The sequence below is a fragment of the Medicago sativa genome, chromosome 2 (genome assembly GCF_051527215.1).
Source record: "Medicago sativa cultivar Bolivia chromosome 2, Bolivia_mono, whole genome shotgun sequence".
NCBI classification, from domain to species: domain Eukaryota; kingdom Viridiplantae; phylum Streptophyta; class Magnoliopsida; order Fabales; family Fabaceae; genus Medicago; species Medicago sativa.
In genome coordinates this window covers 76,537,146-76,560,444 of record NC_140750.1, presented here as the reverse complement: position 1 = coordinate 76,560,444, position 23,299 = coordinate 76,537,146, and the positions used below count along the sequence as shown (strand labels likewise).

At 32.7% G+C, this 23,299-nt stretch overlaps 2 protein-coding genes and 1 non-coding gene across 4 annotated transcripts; all 3 read right to left on the bottom strand.

Moving 5' to 3' along the window:
- Positions 1–6,342: 6,342 nt before the first annotated feature.
- Positions 6,343–9,249, bottom strand: LOC146950880 (putative serine/threonine-protein kinase PBL7). The gene is made up of 6 exons (XM_085748687.1): positions 9,210–9,249; positions 8,680–8,772; positions 8,115–8,314; positions 7,803–7,992; positions 7,155–7,546; positions 6,343–6,872 (listed from the first exon to the last, which is right to left on the bottom strand). The coding sequence occupies exons 1-6, from the start codon at positions 9,247–9,249 to the stop codon at positions 6,561–6,563; spliced, it is 1,227 nt and encodes a 408-aa protein (XP_085604813.1). The 3' UTR covers positions 6,343–6,560.
- An 8,849-nt stretch (positions 9,250–18,098) lies between these two features.
- LOC146950879 (putative serine/threonine-protein kinase PBL7) lies at positions 18,099–21,441 on the bottom strand. Of its 2 annotated transcripts, none has more exons than XM_085746825.1 (6): positions 21,087–21,441; positions 20,500–20,747; positions 20,182–20,371; positions 19,533–19,924; positions 18,875–19,258; positions 18,099–18,674 (listed from the first exon to the last, which is right to left on the bottom strand). In XM_085746825.1, exons 1-5 carry the CDS (start codon positions 21,328–21,330, stop codon positions 19,031–19,033), a joined length of 1,302 nt encoding a protein of 433 aa, XP_085602951.1. In that variant the 5' UTR covers positions 21,331–21,441; the 3' UTR covers positions 18,099–18,674; positions 18,875–19,030. The 2 variants fall into 2 exon arrangements, with proteins under 2 accessions (XP_085602951.1, XP_085602952.1); XM_085746826.1 differs by having other exon boundaries at positions 21,117–21,408.
- A 324-nt stretch (positions 21,442–21,765) lies between these two features.
- Positions 21,766–21,875, bottom strand: LOC146950878 (small nucleolar RNA R71). The gene has a single exon (XR_015029541.1). It is a non-coding gene; the product is annotated as a small nucleolar RNA R71 (small nucleolar RNA).
- Positions 21,876–23,299: the final 1,424 nt, after the last annotated feature.

The window sequence follows — 23,299 nt, the reverse complement described above, 5'->3', positions numbered from 1 at the left end:
ATTTTTGTTCCGAATCTTTCGTATTTTTGCTCCAAATCAGCTCCAGACTCCTTTCTTTTGCTCCAAGACACCTTCCATCATATATTCGTTCATGAAATATAAAATATGCAATTGAAGTAAAATAGTTCAAAAAGGAAATAATATTTAAATAAAATAAAACTAAATCTAAATAAAACGAAAATAATGCATAAAAATAGACTAAATTATGACTCATCGGTTCATGATCACCTTCCTTTCTAAAATCGTTGAATAATGGTGCAAAGGGTGGATCCAACACAATTCGCATGGAGCTCGTACTTCATAACCACGAACTCACATGAAAATGACAGTTAAACAAATTAAAGAACTTATATGCACCATTTTTTTAATAAGGGACCAATATGAGCCCCGAAATAAAGATAAGGGGCCAAACAGATGTTTATGCCATTAATATTTTATGCACTCGATTTTACATATATTACTTGAAGGAAGTAAAACCTAGTTTAATCTAGGTTTTTTTTTTTAGCAAATGGGTTGTAGATGGATCCAGATTGTGGGATGAATCCATAACAGTTTGACCAGAGCTCAAAATAAATTGGAATCGCGGAAGAGAATACTGATGGCATCAGATATGGATGACAACAAATAACAAACCCTTTCGGGTTTTAAAACAACAGGCCCAACAGGACGTGATAGATATTTAGCAAGTGTATTAAAAGCTATCGAAGTAATAAAATGTTCATATCCACAAGGACTGCGTTAACTTCAATTCGGCAATATTTGTTATGAATTAAGATGTGTAAAATTGGGGGGTTGCCCTAGGCAGTTGGTTAATTTGCATAAAATAATAATAAAGCTTGTAAAAGTGTTGTGAAAATAATAGGAGAAACGGATCAGGTCTGTCAAATCTTCTTGTTATCACTACTTGGTAAACTGCACATATCCTTAATGTTCTTTTAGTTTTAAGATGATTAACAATGTTATCTCTGATCAATTCCTTGACTCGGAGTTCTTTTCAATGATTACAGATCCTCAATTCCTTAAGCCTTAAGTGATCTAATATCCTATGAAGGTTTATAAAGTCCGATAATCTTTTATCATAATTAAACAATGGACAAAACTTATATACAGTACCCTAGGTACTTTTCATACTGGTGTCCAATAAAAAATTGCCACGTAGGCTTTCTTCTAAATTAAACTAACGTTGTGAATTGTAACACCCACACTAAACTTATCTAGAATATTTAGCATGTGCGTTAAATTTAGTACTGGATACATTAAAATTACAACATAATTTTCGACCAAATGAATATATACACCAATATAAGTTCGTACATCTGATAAAATATCAATGGCCAAATACATATATCTGATAAGTATTTGAATACATATAATATCTTCATCTAGTACGAAACGAGCTCTTGACGATAATCCCTTCGACTACGTATCTACCTCCTCTTGATACAAGCCACCTGCTAATCTGTAAAATAAATAAATGGATTGGGGTGAGACATAATGTCTCAGTGAGTTCCACCTATCCTAGGCTGTAGGCAATCTCAGGGAACCTAGGATCGCCATCTGTCTCTAAACTCAACCTCTTTGAGGATTATACAATTTCTTGATGCATAACTGAGCGATCAGGGGATAACTAAGATCGCTGTCTAAAATACTGATATGATTCTGATACTAATGCCAAAATCATAATCATAATCATAATGTCTGTCATATTATGTTAGAAATGTTAGCGTTGAACAAACAATATTATCTGAGTTGATTTTACGGAATAAACCCAGGTGGAGTAACCTCGGAATTTATTCCACTCTGACCGGTAATAATTTCCAACTGACGGGGATACCGGACTCCTCTGATTATCGTGGGGTCATCCTTACGGATAGTGCCCGTTCCAACTGGCGGGAACCTTTCATATCCAACTGGCGGGATATCGAAAGCCACGTCGTGGGTGTTACATGCCCACCAGCTTCCGCCTGGTTCGTCCCCGAACCACACCGTACTGGGAGAGGTCTGCTCTGATACCATTTTGTAACATCCCAGACTGCTTTCAGGATTGCCGACTAACCCCATAAACCAACACGAGTCTTTTCAACATGCTTTGTCCCTTCATTGTCCCTTCATTACAGATTAATTTTCCCGCTGCGCTACTCTGATTTATCAATTTAATTCGGTCAAGCGTACTGGTCCAACCCTACTATAAAATTTCTCAATCTCATTACTACACGTTATGAACCGAGAAGTTAACTTTACAATTATTGTTACTTCGGGCTCTGACTCATATCATTAGCGGATTGTTTTCAAGTATTGCTCTTTTCCTTGGATATGCGCTGCATACTTATTCTTTCGAAGTATCCTTTGAATAAATCTCACATTCATATCTTTGACATACTAAAATGTACTTGACAAATTCAGACTTATTTCCATTTTCCATTCTTGTCATAGTGGCAATTACACTTACGATCTCCTTTGAGATAGCTTTCACTGCAAAAATTCATTCTAGTCGATAAAAATCATCCTTTTGGTTTCCAGGACAATTGCGTAAGAAAAGTCATCAAATGAAAATATTTAACTTCTTAATGCTTTACTTCGTTCATAACTTCTTCGCACTAGTGGCAATCTTTCATATAACAGAACCATAAAATAACTCTCATTCCAAAGTCCTGATTAATCCTTAACACATCAACCTACTATATTCATGTGTTGACACATTCTTGTCCTCGACATTCTGTTGAAAGAGCTTTACATCATTGGTCCATTAGTTCACTAAACTCCGGAAGCTTATCATTAAATCTTTATTTTATATTTCAATCCAAAATTTCATCTTGTATCTGACCATCATTAAGATCGTTTTTCCATTCACTGCTATACTGGTGTTTATTAATCCAAAACAACTTAATATCTCATGATAGATGCAGGGGGTCTAATTTAATCACCTTTATATACACCTTATATACACCTCTTGTTAGCTTAACTTCTCTGCGACTCTTTGCCAATAAAATACATATGAATCATACTTTGATCCGTATAAGATCTTTCCACTATTATTTATTCATCCTTCTTAATTTTGAGGCTGCACAACATTTTCACTTCCTGACCCATAAATTTGACACTTAAGATTCGGGGGGTACGGCTAATCTGACTGAACTTATCTGTTGTATTGTCCATTCAATGACTGCATTGAGGGGTTTTCCTTGTCTGCTCCAAAATAATTTACTTTAATTTCCAATTAATTCATTTAACAACTCAAGCATTAAAATTTTTCTCGTTCTGAGAGTTTGAGTCCTTCGCTTATTACGTACTCTACATCCATTGAGAGCTTTTGGATTCCATTAATTATCTGACAATTTCTTCATACCTTACATCATATTTCTTATATTGCGGTTCTTGTTAAGGTTACAATCATCCCCGAATCTCTTGTATCCATGTATGAAGTGCTGTTTAATAATATCAAAAGTATTCCGTCTTACTCATAACATTTTCTATCCATTCCTGACGAATTTCCATCTTCACAAATCACCAGCCACCTTTTGGCATTAAATACTTCCTTATCATGATTCGTTATAAAACCTAACTTTCCTTCTTTATGCGCTTCATTCTTCCTAGGTCCTATTCAGCTCTCGGACATTAGTTCTAACTGTCATGTACTAGTTTGAGTTGATCAGGCTCAGCTAGACATGACATTTAGAATAAATATCCGGAACCCAATGGTCCCACTGCATTTTATTGAATTCTAATGACCCAAGGCACGGTCTGAATCGACCTGCTCTGATACCAAATTGTAACATCCCAGACTGCTTTTAGGATTGCCGACTAACCCCACAAACCAACACGAGTCTTTTCAGCATGCTTTGTCCTCACTCACATGCTTATCGGGAAACTTCCCGGTAGGTCACCCATCCTAGTACTACTCCAAGCCAAGCACGCTGTGGAGTTCTTATGGAATGGGCTACCGAAAAGAAGATGCATCTTGTTGATATGGGTAGTACCTAACAATTCTTATAAGCCTTCCTTCAACCATGTAGTCCCATACCTACACGGCCTCCGGATCCCTCTCATTTCGATGTGATTCGGTTCCTCTTATTAACGTGGGGTCATCCTTACGGATAGTGCCCGTTCCAACTGGCGGGAACCTTTCGTATCCAACTGGCGGGATATCGAAAGCCACGTCGTGGGTGTTACATGAATGCTCCTCCGTCACTAAAACTAAATTAAACTATACAATACTAATCACAACTTTGCACCTACATACATACTATTGCAAAGATTTTCACATTGGTAGCAAAATGGTTAGGGAGTATGGTGCAGCAGACCCTATACTAATAGAAGTTGTTCTCCTCTACTTTCTCCCGCTTTCGTGTCGGCGCCGACGATGGTGGATTTTCCCGCGATGTCATCGATTACCCTGTTGTGGAAGATTGGATCGGAGAGCCATTGGTCGGAGGATGGGGAACTGACAACACCAACGATTGAGGAAATCAAAACCGTTGTTGTTATTGGGCATTAACGTTGGTGTTGAGGTTGAAGGAATGGTAACAGAGCTATCTTTTTTTGACGGAGAGAGTATAGAAGCAACACCGTTAGATGTGAGTTGGACTAATTGAAATGTGTCAGTTTTTTATTGGACACCAGTATGAACAGTACCTATGTAAGTTTTGTCCTTAAACAATTATTCATTCCTATACTAACCATGTTTAATTGAACAGTTAAATTAGATTCAAGCAGAAATCTAGAATCAGTAGTAATCCATTCTTTACATTCAAATTATATATGATCATTGTATAAAAGGCATTAAACACAAATTTAACTGAATAAAGACTAGAATTGCATTATCATAGATAGAGTTTCACAATCTACATGGTTCAAAAAGATTCAACAAGTTTCATCTCCAGATCTAATCACTAAGAACTTGGGTACTCATAATAAAGATTACAAATAACAAATTCAAATGAAGCAAACTAACATACAAGGAACTGGCAATGAGTTTGGTAAAAGGTCACCTCTTCAATCTTCTGCTCTCAAATCTGTGCTTCAAATCACCAAAATTCATAATCCTCTTCCTGAAAACAAGTTTAGCTTATATTGGCAAGGTCTTGGGCGCCTAAAATCTTGTCACGATGACAAAAATCGTGACACGATAACCTCTTAAAATTCAAAATCCAACTTTGGCGCTCCTCCAAATTGTGTGTCACGATTATGCAATCGTGTCACGATGAAATAGGCAAGAACAAACTCCAATTTATGGGTGAAATCGTATCACAATGTAGAAAATCATGACATGATGCTTTAAACTCAACTTCTTGTAAAATCCTGCTTTTTGCACCTCTAGGCTGTCTAAAATTGCTAAAGACTCAATAAAAACATCAATACTGATAAATAAATAAATAAATAAAATGTAATGACAACATGTCATCAGGACGCAAAACCTAGGAACCCAGATCGAGTGATGCGTTCTACAAGATGATGGCAACCAACATAATTTTTCGGGTTGAGAAGCATAAATATCAACAAACTACATATATTACTTTGATCATATTCATTTAATATTTATATTAATTTTTTTAATTAATTTCTAATTATTTTTTGATTGATTTAGTCAATGTCTAATTTAATTTAATATAATTATTTTCAACAAATATATTATATTTAAATTTTTAAAATATTATTTAATATTTAATTTTGGATTATGATTATTGTGCACATAAGATATTAACACATAAAAAAATTAAATAAAAAACTGGCTTTTGTGTGGATAGCATCATTTTACCCATTGGTTGAGAGAGCTTGAGAATCTCATGCAAACCAAAGGAGAGAACGTTTAAGGAACTTAGAAACTAAGGGTTGATGGTCTTTGGGTGAGATTCAAAGTGTCCAAATGTGAATCCAGGAGAACCAAAAGATGAAGCTCTTGGGAAAGGGTTGATGCCTTTTGGGGGAAACACGTGAGTGGTTGCTAGGTTGTTGTTGCTTGTGGTTATTTTGGTTATTGGTTGTCATTGATACTTTCCCCACAGATCTAAATTTTATTGGTGTGAGATCTCGAGTTACCGAATACACAACAACTTCGAGATGATACTACGAAATTTGGATATGTCATATTAGCTTGTAAACATAGTTTTGCTTCTCAGTTCACAAACTCTCATGTTGAATTTAGTCGAAGAGAACCAAATGATGTTGCTTATATCTTAGTAGGTGTAGCCACATTTTGTTACGTTGTAATATCGTAAACCCTTATCTTATAATATTGTGTTAAATAATGTATAGCAGAACGATAGCAATTTGTTCAAATTTCACTACACAATAGCGCTATTTGACAATAACATACAACCATTCAATTATAGTTACATGGAGACTTTATATGTATTGATGGCTAATAGACTTCAATTAATACCAACATTATAAGTTGGATCTAAACATTGAACACTAAGAAGTGAGCCAAAACAAGAATCCTAATGAGAAGTATCTTTAATGCAAAATAGTAATTTAAGAGGAACCTGTTATCTCCTATAAAGAAATATTTTATAACAAGGTAAATTATAATGTAAGTGTCTCAAAACACTACTACACTTTTACTAATTTCCCAGTCTGTCTTTCTCTGAGACATTACTAGTAACGCGTCTATGACCTTCAACCCTACTTCTTGAAGAAGATGAACCATATCTCGACCTTTGTATTGGATGAACTCGTGGTACATATTTTTGAGAAGCAAGGAAATCTAGAGCTTTGACCACCTCTGTTATAACCGGCCGGTTATTAGACTCCTCTACAACACACATAGAAGCAATAGCAAGAGCGCGGTACAAGCCCCTTGCTGGATATTGACCATTGAGCAATGGATCCGCCATCTTTGAGAAATTTTTTTCGTCTTTGAATAACGGAGTTGCCTACAAAAGCGAATAAAGATGCATAAGGTAAGGATTTTACCATAAAATGAAAATAACTTTCACAAACAGCACAACAATGTGACAATGAACCAGCAACCTTCATCGTCAAACTATTCATTGAAACATTTGTTCAGTTCTAAAAGGGATATATAGAAAGCTTAATGCATAATCACTTACATTATAGCTTGACAACTTCAATACTATATACAACAAGGAAGGCTTAGGTATAAACAACATATATGATTTCCAACAATATAGTTAGATAAAAGTTAACCGACATACCCATTCGACTATTTTTTGTTTTTTAGAAGGTTTACTCTCGTCGTAGGCCTTTCTGCCTGTGATGAGCTCCAAAAGAGCAACTCCAAAGCTATAAATGTCAGACTTGAACGTCAATTGACCTGTCATTCCATACTCTGGAGCACAGTAGCCATATGTTCCCATAACTCTTGTTGAAACATGAGTCTTATCACCCACTGGACCTACTTTTGCCAAGCCAAAATCAGATAACTTGGGATGATAATTGTCGCCTAACAAAATGTTGGAGCATTTGAGGTCACGGTATATGACAGGAGGCTTCATTTCATCATGCAAATACTCCAAACCTTTAGCTACACCAGCAGCTATTCTCATTCGTGTATTCCAGTCCAGTGGTTTCTTCCCAGGAGGAAGATCTAACAGAACGAAGAAGACGAAAAACATAAGCAACAAAAATAAAGAACACTTATGCCAATTTATTCTCTGCATGTTTGGATTGATCCTGAGTTTAATTGGCAGAATCACGGTATGACATTGTTAGTAAAAGTTACATTTTGGAACGTTAACAAGATCAAAATGCTACATTGGTTTCACTAAATTCACCGTCCATCCAGACATGCACTATACGTTATTTAAAGAAAAATGAGAGTTTAGGATAACAATAAAGCATACCATGCAAATGACTCTCCAAAGATCCCAAAGGCATGTACTCATAAACCAAAAGCCTTTGATCTCCCTCAGCACCAAACCCTAATAACTTGACAAGATTTGGGTGTTCTGCCAAACTAAGTGTTAACACTTCAACAACAAATTCTCTTGTTCCTTGAATGCCTTCGGGGTCAAGTTGCTTTATTGCAACAAACTACACAAACAGTAAAATGCTTCAAATTAAGATGAAAACCACTTACTAAAGAACATGAATGTGTAAGGCATTGCAAAAGTTCTATGATTTCATTTCTTTTAAGAGAACAATTTTTAACGAACCTGATTAGTTTTCTGGAGGTAACCCTTATAAACCTTGCCAAACCCTCCTTCACCAATAAAGCAATCTACACTAAAATTCTCTGTTGCGGCTGCAAGCTCATCTAAAGTAAATGTCTTTGCAAGTTTTCCATCAGTGGAAACCCCATCTTTTAATTCATCTTCCGTTTTCTCACTCACATTCGAATCAACTTTAACCTTGTCTACAAAAAACAATCGAAACAAAACAAAGAACACGTAAGGAATAGAAATCAAACAAAATGACACATGTATCAAACAATCGAATAAGACGAATGGAAAAAAATGAAAATAATTGAAATTCAAAGTAGATAAAAGCGCAAACTAACAAGCTCTACTTTTTTTAATAAAAAAAAACGGGGTCTGTCATTTTGCGCTTTTATCAAATTTGATTTATTGATCAAGTCATTCTAAGACACACCCACATGAAGAATTTCATTTATTTTATGTAATGTAAAGATCCAATGATAAAAATTGCATGAGAATATTAATCAATGAAGATCCATTGATAAAATAAAATAAAATAAAATAATAGTTGAACTGATATTACTGTGCTTCTCTATATGGCTAGAATCAATGCTCTCAATCTTCTTCACATCCAAGGAAAGTTGATCATGTTTAGGATCATCTTCACTTTCATCACCTACAAAAAAAAAAAAATACAAAACAAAGAAAAAAAACCATATGAAACAAGGAACACGTGAGGAATAGAAATCAAACAAAATTGCACATGCATCGAAAATGGATAAAAGTACAAAATAACAGCCCTGCTATGATTCATTGATCGAACCATGTAAGCATCAAATAGAAGGAAAAAAAAAACTGATATAGGCTATAAATAAACAATTAGAATCTGAACTTCAAAATATTCCATCAAAACTCACAGTGAGAAAATCTACTACATGGAAACGTTTCTCTGACCAACAAGATTTATTGCCGTCTAAAACATGAACAGTCACAAATTTTAAACCTAAATCATAAAAAAATTGCAATATAAAATAGGAACAGTTACAATAAAATTTACACATGTCAAATAAAAAAAACGGAAGCATTCAAGAATTTGCATCATGAAGAACAAACCTCCTCTAAGAAAAACCTTTGATACAACAGGAACAATCATATATTGTAAATCCTAAACATTAAAGTTTAAGCCTAAACCATGAAAAAAATTGCAATATAAATCAGTTGCATCAACAATTTGCACAAGAAAACAACAGAAGCATTCAAAGAATCTGCATGATGAAGAACAAACAAGCCCATCAATAAAAAAATTAACCTTTGGTCGAGCTACGACACATCCACATCAAGCATTGCATTTTGGTAAAGTAAAAGATGAGAAACAAGATGAACTAAAAAAGTGAAGAAGGAATACAAGGAATTATATTTTTTTTTTCTGGTTACTACAAGGAATTATATAGGGGCATAATTGTTTTTTTAAGGAAATAATTATTTTTATAAATTAGGAAACAATTGCGCAGACATTTAATGTGGATGAAATTTTGAACAGATTCATTTGATGCAATCACCAATTATTACTATGGATGAAAAAAAATCAAATAAATAATTGCTATGAATGAAAAAAAAAAAAGTTAAATAAAGGGCTTGACCTGCAGACCACGCCATTGCAGCTCCGTCATTTAAACTTGAGATTTTAAGGCATAAACACAACACGTTAAGTTTTTTTTATTTTTTTTATTTAGAGAATTGTTTATCCAATTGATTCATTTTGGTTGATTTGGCGTTGATTTAGAAATTTGGGGTGTGCTCTTGTTTGAGATTCAACTAATCCATATAGAACTTTACTCTACCTTTAAATGGACTCTACAAATGGACAGTGAAATTAGATCTTCAAATTATTTTAATCTTATTTGGTAAAAATATTTGATAACAGTATATGTCAAAATTGATATATGCAATTAAGCGCAATAACATGCCCATCTTTCAACTAGTTTCAATAGTTTTAATGCTTTTAATATTTTTTGAATTTAACATAATTTTTTCAATAAACTTTAAACAATTTTACTTTTTAAAATCCTAGAGTTTAATTTTTGTTTTTTCAATTTATCGAAACTGTTTTCTTCATTTGGCATAAACATCTCAGCAAATTTCAAGAATAGAACTCGGGTTCTATCAAACGATTCGTCATTGGTGCAGGTTCACTAAACACCGAAGTCCAATTGCTTGTTTCATACATTAAATATTTAAATTTTTCTTAGGTGAATTAATGTTTAAATTAACTTTAACATAAACATTTCAAAAAATTTAATATTTTTTAAATTAATAAATTTAATACTTTTTTTGTAAAGTTTTTAATTAATGTATTATACACTAAATAGTACATATATTACTTACCTCAAAAAAAAAAGTACATATATTACTTAATTATAAAAAACAATGGGCCACACAAGTGAACGGTGCAATTAGATTCTTTGAATTAGATGGATTTTGGACTGGATACCAAGTTTTTAAAATAAATTATTAAAAAAAATAGTTGAATTCTATTTAAATAGAAAAATTTAACTATAATTAGAACAGATATGGGATATAAAAAAACTTATTATAATTTTATTTGGCAAAAAAAAATTAATAATAACTTATATCAAATAATTTAATATTTATATTATTTTTTGAATGTCAAATAATTTATTACTGTTATTTTATATTTTAAATTCTATGAAGTTGAAGTTTTTTAAAAAAATCAATTTCCCAAAACAAGTATTTTATTATCTGACGAAAAATCTCGACAAATTTCAAATATTAATTTGATCCTATCCACTAAATATTTAATTTAATTTTTAATTAATTTCCAATTTTTATTAGGTGAATTAATGTTAAAATGAAAGTCAACGTCAACTTTTTAATATTTTTTTTGTAAGTAATCAAAAGTAATTAAGTAAGTAACTTTTTAATAAATTTAAAAAACAAAATATTCTCTAAAATTTATTTAATTTTTTATTTTATATATATATATATGATATATACTAACTCATTAATAGTTTCTTATTTAAAAAAAGTTACTTTATTAATTTATTAACTTTGATATGGTCATTAACATGCTCGTCTTTCTACTCTAATTGACAAAAAACGATCAATTTTTTAAACAAATTGCGTGAATGGTAAAATTGAAAAGAAAAAATGTTATATCAAAACACAATACTTTTTAAAAAATTCAAAATAAGGGGTTTTTATAATGTTCAATATTGTTCCTATTGTTGTAGATTGTTCTTATTCTAATGAGATTTATCTATTTTCTATTGATAATTTAAATAATATGATAAAATAGTTTAAATAAAGAATAAAGATAGAAGAAAGGGTCCAGCCCAAAAAGCTATATCCATTTTATATATTGTTATATTTTTTTTTGTGGTGGCCGATGTTTGAACTCCGGACCTTGCATATCTTATGCATTGTTCTTACCAACTGAGCTAAGCTCACGAGGACATATGTGTGTGTGTGTGTGTGTGTAATTCACTACCTTTTTGGGCTTTATTTCTTCCTTTTTTTTTTTAAGAGAATCGGTTACATGTTTTATTAAATCAACTTGTTATTTTAATGGTAAGTGGAAGGTAAAATTGACCAATAAATATGAATGTGAGAAAAATACAAGAATGAGAGAGAGAGAGAGAGAGAGAGAGAGAGAGAGAGAGAGAGAGAGAGAGAGAGAGAGATTATACTAGCTAGTTCCTCCTACAATCCAGGAGTAGTCCAGTCCCCTTGCACTTCCAAGGGATTTCACTATAATCACAACTGATTACAAATGTTCAAGGACACAACCAAGAGACTTCCAAATGCTCATACACATGAGCAAGAGACTTTCAATGCTCAAACACACATGCAAGAGACTTCCAATGTTCAATCACTACTGCTCAAGCACACAAGCAAGAGACTTTCAATGCTCAATCACAACTGAAAGAGACTTATAATGCTCAAGCACTTAGGCAAGAGACTTATTTTATTTACAAACTAGATCGTGAAGCACAGGTCAATGATGATCACAATAAATTAAAAGCATATTAAACTTAAAATATTGTCATTTTTCTAACTAAAGTCAAAGTTTATCATGTAGCCTTTATGTATATGACAGCGACAAAGGTGCATAGAACAATGTACCTATCTATGCTTAGATGTAGCCTTTATGTATAGGGTGGCAACAAAATCATTGTTTTCTTATCTAGACTAACAAAATATTTATATTGTTGCTCAAGAATGCATCAAAAGATTTGGTAATAATTAGATCACTTGTTACTAATAATTGCAACTTTTATGTCTAGATTTATAGTTTTTCCTGTAAACTTGAAATATTGTCATTTTACTGACTATGTCGAAGCCTACCATGTAGCCTTTATGTATGAATAAAAATACATAAACACTATTTTCCCATACACACATTGTACCACCCTTTTTGCAACCAACCAAAACATGACACCTAATACACATAAGAGAGAGAGAGAGAGAGAGAGAGAGAGAGAGAGAGAGAGAGAGAGAGAAAATGTCACATGTTGCATTTCTATGTGGAGGTACAAGGGTGTATGTCACCTAAGTATGTTTATGTATCTTTGATGTATTGGGTGACGATAAAGGTCCATAGAGAAGTGCACATATCTATGTTCAAGATGTATCACTTTTGTATAATTGCAACCTCTATGCCTAGATGTAGCATTTATGTATAGGGTGGCAACGAAATCGTTGTTTTCTTATCTAGGTTAACAAAATCTTTTTATTGTTGCTCAAGAATGCATCATAAGATTTGATAATAATTAGATTTGCATGATGATTTTGATGTAGAGGAAAGCATGCAATATTGAGCCAATTGAACCAATGAATAAAGGTAGCTTCATAGAAGAAATTATGATACAAATGACATGGTTTGATTGCTGGATATCATCGATGGGTAGAAATGTCACATTGGCTTGTATTTTGGCGCCTTGTGGGAGCATTTTAGTAAAAAAAAAAAACATAGCGGTCTCGTGCTTCGCATAGGTCAATGATGAGCACAACATATAAGCACATTAAATTAAAAACAGGTTAAATATAATATAGGTGAAACTTGATTACAACATCACATGAGTAATAATAACATTAATTAACAAACATTCTAAAACACTTCTTTGCAAACTATATTAGATCAACTCAATTATAGGTGATTCTCATCAGAGGTTCTGATCAGAAGATCATTGTTCCTTTTGATTAGAATTTTGATTCTGAAATTCTACTCAGAGGCGGACATCATTATTGAACAAAATGCATGTTCAAATTTTTTAATATTCTTCGGTTAAAGGTTATGTATACTTTGCAGAAAAGGGAGAATTCATCTTGTAAGTATATTCAACTTTCATTCGTATTAGGAAAATATCTTGAAATATGTTTTGAAAAATACGATAACAGCCATATTTAGTGATTTTCAAAAAGAGAAATACGATAAGTGATATGAAAAATGTATTTATTAAACAATATACTTAAATCTTGATTGGACATCAAAACAAATGAAGTAGGCATTAAAATTTAAAAATAAATTGAAGTTCAATAACAACAATCACCATTTCATTATTTATATTATTTTTAATTTGAATAATTTTTTGAATAATTTTTTTGAGATATATTTGAAGGTGTATATATTTTAAAAATTATATGATACCATCTTTAGGTTTGAAATTGTTCTATAAAATTCAATAAAAAAAAATGCGATTTTGGATATATTGTTATTCCCACCATCGATTTTGGCATACACCTCCCAAAACAAACACGAATTGGGCCAAACCCAATTTTCCTCACCAAATCCGGGTCCTCTCCTCTCTTCATCACTTTTCATTCTTCTGGAACCCTAAACGACAGATACGCTCTCTCCCTCACTCAACCGATGTCGTCGACATCAACCTTGATTTGCAAAAAAAGTACCATGTTTTCTTTATCTCCACTACCTCCTCTATCTTTCTATCCAAAAAAAAGCAATAAAGAAGAAAATCGAAGGAAAAGAAAAATGGGTCATTTTGTTTTATTGAGTTTTCAGGCATTTCCCACATTTTTATCAATTCAAGCATTATAGCCTTCGTCATCTACCTCTGCTCGACAAAATCAATGGAAGAGCATGCCGAAATTATGCTAGATAGAAAGATATTTCATACTATTTTCACTTTTCTTTCTCTTGATTGTTTTGCACATCTTTGTTATCCATTTCTACAAATCTGTTTGTGAAGCATTTTGATTTTTCTACATTGATTTCCTTCCTTTTTTTTGTCTTTTAATTTATTTTTATTTTCTTAGCAATAAAACTTAAAGATCATAATCTGGATATGGCTAATGGTTTTAATCATTGATAAATTACAGTTTTTCATAGTGACTTTAATATAGTTCACTATTGTTCAGGGACAATGATTTTTTTTCTTCGTTTTTTTATAGGTTTCATGTGATTTTACCCATCTCAACTTTCTTCTAAACATGAACTTATTTTAGTCTCACTGGGTATATTGAGCCAAAGCTTAACGTTTATGGCCTACAATGATTTAATCTCAGCTTAATAAAGAAAGAACTTCTCTAATATGTCTAGAATCTTATTTCTAGAATCTACATCAGCATATCATTAATTAATTTAAGGAATGCTTTATTTATTTTAAATTTTTGTTATAAACTTTTTCAGCATTCTTCCTTAATGATATTAATTCCATCACTTCTCTTATCTTTTGTATAATTCCTTGCAAAAATTTGAGCCTCATTGAATTGTTTAGGTATTTTGTGTTTTTGACAATAACATCATATTCGTGTTGTTTTCTTTGCATCTTATCTATGTTATACATAGAAGTGGAAGGACATCAAAAAGGATTGGAATGCATTGGAACACAATCTTTTTACCGTGTAGCTAAAAAAGTGAAACCTATATCTATGTCTACCATGTAGCCTTTTATGTATAGGATGAAGATAAATGTGCGCGCGCGCGCGTGTGTATATATATATATATATATATAGACACACACACACATACGGGGGCTGTTAATTTATACCCACCTAAAAATACTAAGGTGTAAATTAGTAAGCTACACCCACTTATATTTTACTAAAACACCCTTTTTTTCTATTCTAATTAAATTTAAATATAAGGGCAATTTTGTAACTATCTTTAGGAAGATCCTTAAAAAAAGAAACAAAAAAGAGAATGACATGCTTAAGGTACAAAACATATAATAAAGACAAACTTTTAAGGAAGTAATATTTGGAAAATGAAAGTGGGTGTAAATTAGTAAGGTGGGTGTAAACAATTTGATAAAATTTATAAAAATAAGTGTATATAAAGTGGGTGTAGGTTGCTAACTTGGACCTTAGTGTTTTTAGACGGGAGTAGCTTCCTAATTTACACCTTAGTATTTTTAGGTGAGTGTAAATTAACAGGCCCCATATATATATATATATATATATATATATATATATGACAATGAAATCATTGTTTTTGTATCTAGGGTAACAAAATAATTTTTTTATTGTTACTTAAGAATGCATCAAAAGATTTGGATAATCACTATGATTTTCTTTATAGAAGAAACTAGGAAACAAATGGCATTGTTTGATTGCTGGATACCATCAATTGGCAGAAAGATCACATGGCCTTGCATTTTGGCGCGCAAGAGGGGAATTTTTGTAAAAAAAAAAAAAAAAAAAACCAATGGCAAACCTAGGGTTTTTCTAGGGTTTGCTTGCAGATATTCTTTAAATTTGTATATAAGATAAACAAATATGATTTTACACTTGATATACAATCAGAGGTGTAAACAATACAATCCAAAACAGACTCTTTACAACTTAGAATTTATAAGATACAAACTTTGATAAGAAATTCAGAAGTGTTTTTGCGCTATTTGATTTTGGCAGAGTAGTGACACAGTAAAAATAGCAGAGTCTTGTTCTTCTTCTTCAGGTTTTCAACTCCTTATATAGGCAAAGATTTGAGAGACGTTAGAAAAGAGTGTCAGCGCATTAAGAGTCGTTGAGAAGCTTCAAATCAAGGGCATTAGACCATTACTTGATATGGATAATGTTGTTGAATAGTCATTTGAAATTCCATTGCTAAAACTAGAATTATCCGTTCATTTTCTTTGTCCTTGAAGTTCTTTGTCCGTTTCTAGACATGGTCATAAGAAGACAAAAATTGTACTATCAGATCTTTGGTAGAAACAGCTTTAGAAGAAGACAAATCTGGCGCGGAGTCTGGGTCCCTCGAGATCTTCTGAGTCTGGGGGTCTTCCAAGTCTGATGGGGTCTTCTGAGTCTGACGATCTTCTGAGTCTGATGAGATTCTCCAGCTTATGAGTAACATCATTTCTTCTGATCCAAGATGTTGACTTCTGGTTGACCTTTCTTGAGATCTTCTACCATAGTTTTTTAAGTTTCTCTATTGCTTCTGATGCTCTTATACATGTTCAATTCATCGATAGATTTTATTCTATGGTCTTACACACTTGAATAAATATTAGCATATTCAATTGTTCTTCAATACTTTGTTATCATCACAACCTTAAAAAAATTGTACAAACCGGTTTTGTTTCAACAAAATGTTTAGCCCCAAAAAATTATGTATTTCCTTTATGTATTGGTATAATTGTATGCTCTAAAAATTACATATATTACTTAATTAGAAAACCGATTTAATAGTAGTCATTTGTTACTTGCCACTTTGATAAAATTGATATTTGTGGCCCCCCTCATATTCACGCGTGTATCTGCTAAACAAGTATTTGTGAATATCAATGAGTATCATGTTTTTTTTTATATAAAAAAGATTACTTTAAAAATTTGCACACACATATATGCATATATATTTTCTCATATCATCATTTGTTTAAACTCAAACTTATTAATCATAACCAATTTTTTATATTTATAAGAAAATAATTATATGCTTTTATGTGCTAATTTTATTCATTCTAGACATATACTCTTGATTTCTATTTAAACTTAGACAACTAAGATTTATTTTTTTCTTTTAACCAAAGTGATGCAAAAAGCATGACACAAAATATATTAACAAAAAAAAGAGAAGTACAAGGGAAAAAAAAACGGACTAGGCCAAGAACCTTTTCAAAAGGTAATAAATCTAAAATTGAGCATACCCAACATATTCTTATTGTACTCCATCATAAAGAAGTCAGGTAGATCTAACTATAAAGCTACAGAGGAAAAAGAGAGGTTAAGGCAAAAATTGGCCAACCTGGACAACCATTTCCTTCCCTATATGTGTAGCAAAAAATTTCATCTCACTTGTTAGCAGTAGGCAATTAAACCATTTGTTCCTTAAACACCATTGCACTATTCTTGAAATGTAGCTATATTCTTTGTCTTGTTGGATTATCACCATCTGTTTGCCCTTCTTGTTTCTAATCAATTCGGAATTGGAGCTTCAAACTATATTCACAATGCTAAAATTTTGTTTTCTACAATTTTTGTTTCGTTTTCTCCTCTATGTAAATTAAACAAAGCATATTACTTGGAATTTTTTAGGGTAGATGACTTGGAATGTATAATGTGTTGTAATTTTTGTGAATATTTAAAAAGTTATATAATATGGTGCCCCATATTTTGAATTGAGAAATATGGAAAAATATTTTACTAGAAAACTACTCCTACCATTTATTAGTTACTATTTATAATGACATTTATTTGCATCGCTCCATGTATCGACTTGTTTCGGTGTTGATGAAAACGGTGGCTTTGAGGTAGTGAGGGTAGAAGCGACACCACATAAGTCAAGTGTTGAATTGATCAGCTTCAAGTTGAGACATAGACTCATGCAAATAAGGTATGTCGTCACACTATTTTGAGTACCTTCTCTAACAAGTTGTTATTCAATGTGTTTCCCGTGCAAGGATGCGAAAGAAATATGGGATTCAATGTTTCTGAAATACGGCTGAAGGCTGAAGATGCTGGAACGAAAAACTTTGTCATTGGCAACTATGAACAGTGATAGAAAACAGAAATTAAGGATTAAGTCAATGAATATACATAATGAAACGCGTTCATTACTGTTTCCAAATGTGAAAATCAATAACTAATAAAAGATTTTTATGTCCATACAAAATGATTTTCATAGTTGGGCAGAATATAAAGATAAAATTATATCGCTCTTTTTGTACCAAAAGAAAAGCACAATTTTATTATACTGATACTACAATGAAACAAATCATATATAAAATGAATAATAAACCGCATAAACAGCACATCATTCATTCCTTTGTAAAGTGATTCATTAAGGTGCACATTCATCTCTATTCTATCCCCAAATTTCAACCAGCACAGGTAAATATTTGTGAATTCTCCCCAAGCCTTCTATCATTCCTTTCTCTCGCTCTGCCTTTTCTCCATACCAGTCTTTACTGTAATCTTTAGAGGTTCTGCAGAGGATGTGATGTTGATACTAGATAAAGATTTGAAATAGTTGTTTAGAGTTTGTTACACTGTAACGCCGCAAACCACTATTTCACAATATTTTGTACTAAATAGCGTATTGTAGAACAATAGCAATTTGTTCAAATTCTGTTGCACTATAGCCGCTATTTGACAACCCTGACAGTTCACAATAACAAATAGTTATGATGGAGACTATATATGTATTGATGGCTAATGAACTTCAAGAGTAGTAGCTCGAGCTAAACATTGAACACTAAGAAGTGAGCCTAAACAAGAATCCAAATGAGAAGCATCTTTAATGCGAATAGTAATATCACACGTACAAAGAGGTGGATGGAACTAAAAAGATGAATAACCTGTTATCTCCGGTAAAGCAAAATTTGATAACAAAGCAAATTCCAAAGTAAGTGTCTCAAAACACTACTCCACTTTTTCTAGTCTCCCAATCTGTCTGTCTCAGAGTCATTACTTGCAACGCGTCAATGACCTTCAGTCCTACTTGGAGATGAACCTTATTTCGAGCTTTGTATTGGATGAACTTGTGGATCATACTTTTGCGAAGAAATGTAATTTAGAGCTGCAACCACATCTGCTATAACCGGCCGCATACTAGACTGCTCTTCAACACACATAGCAGCAACAGCAAGAGCTTGGTACAAACCCCTCGCTGGATATTGACCTTCAAGCAATGGATCCACCATCTTTGAGAAATTTCTTTGGTCTTTGAATAACGGATTTGCCTGCAAAAGAGAATAAAGATGCATTAAGGATTTTACCATCAAAAGAAAACAGTTTTCTCAAACAACATAACAATGTGACAGTGAATCAGCAACCTTCATCATCATCAAACTATTCGTTGAAACATTCAGTGCTAATGGATATATAGAAAGCTTAAGGGATAATCACATACATTATAGATTTAACAATTTCAATACTGTACAACATGCAAGGCTTAGGTATAAACATTGTATATGATTTCTAACAACAGAGTTAGATAAAAGATAACCGACATACCCATGCGACTAGATTTTGTTCTTTAGCAGGTTTACTAGAGTCGAAGGCCTTTCTGCCTGTGATGAGCTCCAAAAGAGCAACTCCAAGGCTATAAATGTCAGACTTGGACGTCAATTGACCCGTCATTGCGTAATCTGGAGCACAGTAGCCATATGTTCCCATAACTCTTGTTGAAACATGAGTCATATCTCCGATTGGACCTACTTTTGCCAAGCCAAAATCAGATAACTTGGAATGATAATCATCGCCTAACAAAATGTTGGAGCATTTGAGGTCACGGTATATGACAGGAGGCTTCATTTCATCATGCAAATACTCCAAACCTTTAGCTACACCAGCAGCTATTCTCATTCTTGTATTCCAATCCAGTGGTTTTTTCCCGGGAGGAAGATCTAACAGAATGAAGAAAACGAAAAATATAAGCTGCAAAAACAAAAAATTCTTATGCCAATGTATTCTCTGCATGTTTGGATTGACCCTGCATTTGGCAGAATGACGGTATGGCATTGTGAACGTAGCAAAAGTTACATTTTTTAGCATTAACAAAATCACAGTGCTACATTGGTTTCCCTAAATTCACCGTCAATCAAAACATGCACTCTGCGTTATACGAAGAAAACTGAGAATTTACGGTTACAGTATAGCATACCATGCAAATGATTCTCCAAAGATCCCAAAGGCATGTACTCATAAACCAAAAGCCTCTGCTCTCCCTCAGCACAAAATCCTAATAACTTGACAAGATTTGGGTGTTCTGCCAAACTAAGTGTTAACACTTCAACAGCAAATTCTCTTGTTCCTTGAAGTCCATTAGGGTCAAGTTGCTTTATTGCAACAAACTACACCAACAATAAAATGCCTCAAATTAACATGAAAACCATTTAGCAAAGAACATGAATTTGTAATTGTAAGGCATTGCAAAAGTTCTATGATTTCATTTCTTTTAAGAGAACAACTTTTAACGAACCTGATTAATTTTCTCGATGTAACCCTTATAAACCTTGCCAAACCCTCCTTCACCAACAAAGCAATCTGCCCTAAACTTCTTTGTTGCAGCTGCAAGCTCATCAAAAGTAAATGTCTTTGCGACTTTTTCATCTGTGGAAACCCCGTCTTTTAAATCCAAATTCTTCACGTCCAATGAAAGTTGATCGTGTTTGGAATCATCTTCCCTTTTCTCACTCACATTCAAATTCAAATCAACTTTGCCTTTATCTACGAAAAAATACCCATACAAAACAAAGAACGTGTGAGGAGTAGATATCAAACGAAATGGCATCAAACAATCGAAGGAAACAAAAAAAAATTGTAAAATAATCAAAATTCAAAAGTTGATAAAAGTGCAAAATGACAAATTCCTCTTCTTGTTTTTCAAAGAAAAGCAATAATAAAATGTGGGGTTTGTCATTTTGCACTTTTATCAGCTGTTGCTTTATTGATCGAGCCACCTACATCAATAATTTAAAAAAGAACAGTCAAAGGGTAAATATTTTCCAGGATAAGATATGCATGAGAATACTAATCAATGAAGATCTGTTTACAAAAAAAAATTACCAGAACTAATATTACTGTGTTTCTCTTTACCGCTAGAATTGTTGCTTTCAATCTTCTTCACGTCCAAGGAAAGTTGATCATGTGTAGAATTTTCTTTACATGCATCATCTACAAAAACAAAGAAAAGAAACCATACAAAACAAAGGACACATGAGAGATAGAAATCAGACAAAATCACACATGTATCGAAAAGTGATAAAAGCGTAAAATGACAAGCCCCGCTTTGATTCATTGATTGAACCATTCCAGCCAATCCATGCAAGAAACCAATAGAAGAAAAAAATACCCAGATATAGAAAATAGATAAACAATAAACAATTAGAATGTAAGAAAATGAATTGCGAAATAAAATAAAAACAACCTTTGATCGATCTATGACACATCCACGTCAAGAATACCATTAGACACAAAATTGTTTTTATTCTCTCATGATTAATACGGAAGGTGAGTTTTTCTTCTGCTAGAAAATAATAGATTTCAAACAATAACCTTTTAATTATTTTATTTTAAGAATTCCTGCTTAAGTTTCTTTTATTAGTATGTTAGGTAAAAAAAAAAATCAAAATCCAGTTTTCTTTTATTAGACAAGTTTATCCTTTTCTAGCAAAAAATTAACTATCGTGTAACCACCGGGATGTTACAATGGTCAAAAGGTTCTTTCCACGTAACAAATTCATGGAGGCCAAGACAACTATTACATTGTTTTTTCAAGGAACGGATGAAACTTTCTGTGAAACATATATGGGAGCAATACAAGTCTATGTTGAAAAGATGTCCTAATCATAGCTTTGATGAGTTCACACAAATCCATGTTTTTTGCAATAGTCTTCAATAAGAAGCTAAACTACTATTTGATGCAACTGTATGTGGTTCTTTAATGTTGAAAATTGTTGAAGATACATTTGCAATAAAAGAAGCAATGGCAACTATAGTGATCATCAAGGTCAATATGCTAGAGGACCAACACCGGAAAGACAAATCATGGTGCTTGGTACACAAGATACCATTCTAGCTCAGAACAAACTCATGACTAAATGGAACAACAAATTAGAGGAATGCTTGAAACCTCAGACAAGCACTGTAACGTCCCAATATTTTATACTTCATATATGTCTTTCTTATATTTTTCTTGATCTATTATTTATTTAACGGCTTATTTTGTGTGTAAAGAATTTAAAAAAAAAAAAAAAACTAATTTTATAAACTAATTAGAACCTTAACTGTTACTTATTTAATTGATTTCTTTTAGTTTATCAACGTGGCTATTATAAAATAACCATCATTCATAAGATTTATTTTATATTAATTATTTAGTGATTATTTTATTGCAAGAGTGGTGAATTAAGTGCTATGTTAACCTGTCTTAAGAATTATTGGGAGAGTGAGAAACCAATTTTACCAAGTCAAAGTTGAAATCCTTAGGCAAAGCCTTGCTACGTGGAATCCAATTGAAATCAGTACACATGATGTAACCAACATAAATCATTTTAGCACATGCAATTTGCATGAACTAATAAGAAATAGGGAAATGTTAACGAGTGCTCCTGGGGCACTCTTTAAGACCTTTAAAAGGTAATCTTTTTTGAAAATTAATGTAATCATTTTTTTTTGAAGAAATCAAAATGAAATATATTAACAACGGCAGTGTAACACTCCTAAGTACAAGGTGTACCTAAGGAGCCACCCCGGAAACAAACAGTCAAACAAAGAATTTACAAGAATCAGTCGATACCCAAACAATGTAAAGGGTCCGACCACCAATGATGATAACCATACACAAACGTGGCATTATGAGCCTTTAGCCACCATAAAGAATGGTATTTTGCCTTTTCTACTAGTTGCTCAATAGATGTTTCTATGTTATTAAATACTCTGTTATTACGTTCCGTCCACAGAAGCCAAACACACAGCAACCAAATCAATTGAAGAAACGACCGACGAGCCTTCGAGTAACCTGAATAATGAATAAACTGATAAAAATGGTCATGAATGTTTTGAGGATCTGCGCCCCATATGCCTATCCAAGACCGGATACGCTGCCATAAAGCACTAAAGACCTCGCAATGCAAGAACAAATGTGATGCTGATTCTGCTAATCCACAACCCGTAATACAAGTGTTGTCCGAAGCTTGAAGACAGCCGCGCCTCTGCAAATTCAATTTGGTGGGTAACCTATCCTTCAACAAGCGCCAAGCAACAATGGAAACCTTCGA

Bases quoted from the DNA above. Each gene is read 5' to 3' on its own strand.
- LOC146950879 (XM_085746825.1), bottom strand. From the start codon at position 21,330: ATGGTTCAATCAATGAATCAAAGCGGGGCTTGTCATTTTACGCTTTTA. The intron at 19,925-20,181 runs GTATGCTATACT...TCATTCTGTTAG, and splicing joins TTTGGAGAATCATTTGCATG to ATCTTCCTCCCGGGAAAAAA. The intron at 19,259-19,532 runs GTATGTCGGTTA...TCTCTTTTGCAG, and splicing joins AACAAAATCTAGTCGCATGG to GCAAATCCGTTATTCAAAGA.
- LOC146950880 (XM_085748687.1), bottom strand. From the start codon at position 9,249: ATGATTGTTCCTGTTGTATCAAAGGTTTTTCTTAGAGGAG. The intron at 7,547-7,802 runs GTATGCTTTATT...TCGTTCTGTTAG, and splicing joins TTTGGAGAGTCATTTGCATG to ATCTTCCTCCTGGGAAGAAA. The intron at 6,873-7,154 runs GTATGTCGGTTA...TCGCTTTTGTAG, and splicing joins AACAAAAAATAGTCGAATGG to GCAACTCCGTTATTCAAAGA.